This window comes from Echinops telfairi, unplaced genomic scaffold (genome assembly GCF_000313985.2).
Source record: "Echinops telfairi isolate 266 unplaced genomic scaffold, ASM31398v2 ScPeMD7_70;HRSCAF=299, whole genome shotgun sequence".
In the NCBI taxonomy this organism is placed as follows: Eukaryota; Metazoa; Chordata; class Mammalia; order Afrosoricida; family Tenrecidae; genus Echinops; species Echinops telfairi.
Genome location: NW_022103968.1, coordinates 993,320 through 997,252, shown reverse-complemented (window position 1 = coordinate 997,252; position 3,933 = coordinate 993,320). Strand labels below are relative to the sequence as shown.

At 54.7% G+C, this 3,933-nt stretch overlaps 1 protein-coding gene across 1 annotated transcript in view; it reads left to right on the top strand.

Annotated features, from left to right (window-relative positions):
• Positions 1-2,804, top strand: part of JAKMIP3 (Janus kinase and microtubule interacting protein 3) — a 62,273-nt gene extending 59,469 nt beyond the window's left edge. Inside the window, exon 22 of the mRNA XM_045291559.1 lies at positions 2,230-2,804. Coding sequence (XP_045147494.1) covers positions 2,230-2,313 — 84 coding nt within the window. The 3' untranslated portion in view covers positions 2,314-2,804. The remainder of the gene's footprint in view (positions 1-2,229) is intronic.
• Positions 2,805-3,933: the final 1,129 nt, after the last annotated feature.

The following is a 3,933-nucleotide window of genomic DNA, read 5'->3' as shown; positions in this document are numbered from 1 at the left end:
GAGGCTCACCACCCATTTATCCCTCCGCCTTTCAATTAGCCCCACATGTGATTATTGGCCAGGCTGGCACAATTAACTAACTCAACAATCAATTTAATTGTAATTAACCACATAAAGAAAACAAAAGAACCATATGATTATATTAATTGAGGCCAAAAGGCACTTAATAAATAATATACATGCTCAATAAAATCAGCCAATAGACTAGGAATGGAAGTAAAATCCCTTGACATCAAAAGATAAGAAAGCATCCAACTGGCGAAGAAGAAGGAAAGCTCTATTTTCTGAGGACGTGGTCTCTTATAGAGAAAACCCAAAGACGCTATTCGAAAATCTCGGGAACTAATTGAACTGGCAGCATCGCAGGCTGTCAGACCAACATACAAAGATCCACTGGGTTCTTGCGTATTAAGGAAGAGGATTCCAGAAAGATGTTTAAAAGAACAACCCCATTGACAGTCACCACACAAAAGATCAAATATGTAGGAATAAATTTAACCAGAGGATCCAAGGAGTTATATAAAGAAAACAGTAAAACACTTCTACGAGAAACAGAGAGGGTTACACAGTTGGAAGAATGTGACATGCTTATCACCAGTCTTGTGTGGAACAGAACGAAACCCAGGACTAACAGAATACTGCTAGAAAATGGGAAGCAAGTAGGAAGTCTCTCACTCATTTATCTCAAAATCTATTAGACAGCCCCGGGTAGTCAGACTGTTTAGAATTGCTCCAATGAAGCTATGCAGACCAATGGACCGATTGAGTAGAGTGGAACACCCACAAATACATCTGAACCCCAGACAGGTGCTTGGTTTTGGAGACAGGCCCAGGCGCACACAAGGGGAAGAGATAGTCGCTTCAATGAGTGGTGCTGGAAGAATTGGATTTCCACCTGCCAAAGAATGACCCATTTCCCTTGCCGTGCACAGCATGGACACAGAGCGAGAAGAGACCTAAGCGTAAGCCCTGGAACGGTGTCGATCTAAATGAAAAACGGGCAGACGTAGGGGTTCTAGCACAAGGCATAGATACACGGAAACACCCACCCAACAGAAGACTAAATCGAGGACTCACACCTTTTGAAAACACGACACTTTGTACATCGAAAGGATCCATCAAGAACAAGAGAGCCCAAAGATTGGGGGAAAGCGTTGGCAGTGGTGCAGCCAGTCAAGGCCAGTCTGGAAACCCTACAGAAGCCTGCAGCCTCCATAAGAAAGACACAAACGATCCAGTCCCAAAACAGGCATGACGTGAGCGTGTGCGCTGTAGAGAGTGACCCAGATGGGATCGAACTAGGCACAGCAGCTCCAGAGACTAGACAGGAGCCGGGATGGTCCCAGTGGTCTGAGGAGTGGGGAGGATGGAGCCAGCAGGAAGGTGAGAGGGCCACACAGCTCAAAACTGCCATCAGTGCCACGGGACTGCATGCCAGATCTGTGGCATCACTGTCTGCCTCACTGGGTCTACCTTCAAAAACAAGGGCAGTGTTCATAAGGCAGGAGTAGACAGTTTACTAAAGGTGACATCCAGGTGGCTGACAATCATGTGAAGAAACGCTGTGATCATGAACTCTGAGAGAAAGGCAAATTGATACAACAGTGAGATACCACCTCGCACTGACACTAGCAAAAAGAATTTTTTTTTTAATTCTGGAGAGGACGCGGAGAGATTGGACATTACACGTTGCTGGTAGGATTGCAAAATTGAACAGCCACTGTGGGGACAGTATAGCGCTTCCTTATGCGCGCGGGAACAGACATACCTCAGGGCCCGGCCACCTCTCTACTCGGTACCCACCCTGAAGATGTGAAGAGCGAAACGTGGACAGATATAGACATTCCCACATGAATCAAAACAATTTCATAATAGCAAACCCCCAGAGTCCACCAGCCCCCTCTCGGTGGAGGAGTGGGCAAATAAACTCATACAGACTCACAGTGGGATCTCGTGCACCCAGAGCGCAGTCACGAGACTGCCAAGCGCCTCATGACGTGGACAAAGTTGGAGACCTTAGTCAGTCTCGGAAAGAGAAATCGTTCATGGAAACGTTGTTTTGCAGAAAGAAGAAAAACGGTTTCACACACAGGAGAAGACGGTGAAGGCCGTGCGGATGGGGAGGAAGAGGGACGCAGGGGCTGGGGGTGGGGAGGAGAAAGAGGAAGAGCAGCCAGCTTTCCTGAGGCTCCAGCCCTGGTGACAGGGACTGTCCCCCTTGTGCTGCAGAGGATCAAAGAGCTGGAGGAGCACATGGAGGCGCAGAAGAGGCAGGCCAAGGAGCTGGAGGAGAAGGTAAAAGCCTGCACTTAGAGGCCGAGAGGACAGAGGTAACAGGCCCCGGTCTCTGGGTCAGGACGGAGCTGACCTCAAAGGGGTCAGGATGGGGGCTGTGGGGGCAATCCACAGTGGTCCTTCAACCCGGCCACCTTGGGAGGCCCCGCTCTCATAGCCCCACGCCTTGGGGGCTATACTAAGCCGATACTCAGGGGTCTCTGGCCTTTGGGCCTAAAGTCCTCTTCCCTAGGACTGTGGGCCTGCTAGACACAGCCTCCCGCAGCCCCCTCTTTCTGCACCAGACACAACTGCTGCAGGGCTGGGGCTGGGGGCCGACATCCAGTCAGGCCTTGGTGGGCTGGCTGAGCTGGGTGCTGAGGGGAGCGGGCCATCTGGTGCCCCCTCCCTGTCTTGTCCGTTCAGCGGAACCTGGAGGTTGGTGTTGAAATTGCACCCGAGTGGCTGGACACCTGTTGGGGCTGGGACAGCAGGGACTCAACCATGGGTGCTGGGCCAGCCAGGAGGGATGGGTGATAGAGATGCCCACCCCTGATCCTGGCACGTGGCCACAGCACCCACAGCAGCCCTCACTCAGCTCGCCCTCCCCTGCCCTCAGCCCTGGCCCACCCCCTCCCACCGGGCCCTTAGCTCCACCGCCTGTGGGCTGGGACAATGTGGGGTCCTGAGGGCTCCCTGAGGTTTGTGGGCCACTCCGCCTCCATGGTGGTTCCAGCCCACTGCCAGGGCGACCCGGCAGACGCAGAGCTGTGAAGCTGTGAAGCCTCGCCTGGCAGACAGCCGTCTTCACCCTTGAAGAGCTTCGGGTTGAGCCCTGACCTTACAGTAGCAGCCTGGTGCCTCGGCCACACACTACGGGCTAGAGGGTGTTGTGCATGGGGGCAGGGGTGGGGTGTTACCAGTCAGGGCCAGGGCTCTGGGTCCCCAGCATTCCACTCCTGCAGGCCCCCTGCTCCCCCGATGTCAGATCGACTGAGGAGGTCACGTGCTCCGTGGGGCTGGGACAGTGTCCTCCAGGGACCCACAAGTCGTCAGGACTGTCAGTCAGTCTGTCAGGGACCCCGCCGACCTGGGCCCACCTCACAGAGGGCCCCAGAGAGAGGGAGAGTCGACTTGAACCACCTCCCAGTGCTGGGGATGTCTGCAACCTTGATCCCCAGAGACCCCTCCTGGGGGCCAGCACCCACCTCAGACCATGGCCTTATGGGCCCTCTCCCACTGGCCCTCCAGTGCCCCGCCCACCCCTAGAGCGCTGCTACAGGCCTCCCTGCTAGCTCCCACCAACTCCCCAGTGGACTTCCTGCCGACTCCCGTCGACCCACCAGCTGACTTATCACCAACCCACCCCCCACTGACCCGCACCCACCTCTCAGCTGTTCTCACTAACTCTGCCATGCCCCTCTGCTAACCCCTGTCAGTCCCCTACCACTCGAATCCACACCCCCCCACAGCCCCCACGTACCCTTCTGCTGATCCCACAACCCCTCTGCTGAAAGCCAGCAACACACCTGCAGGTCAACAGCCGGCCCCCGGTGCCCAACCACCCTCCCCCTGCCCACCCCCTCTGTGACCTCCTGGCGACCTTGCACCAACCATGGCTCTTTTCTCTCCCCCCCTCCCTTTTCAGTTTCTATTTTT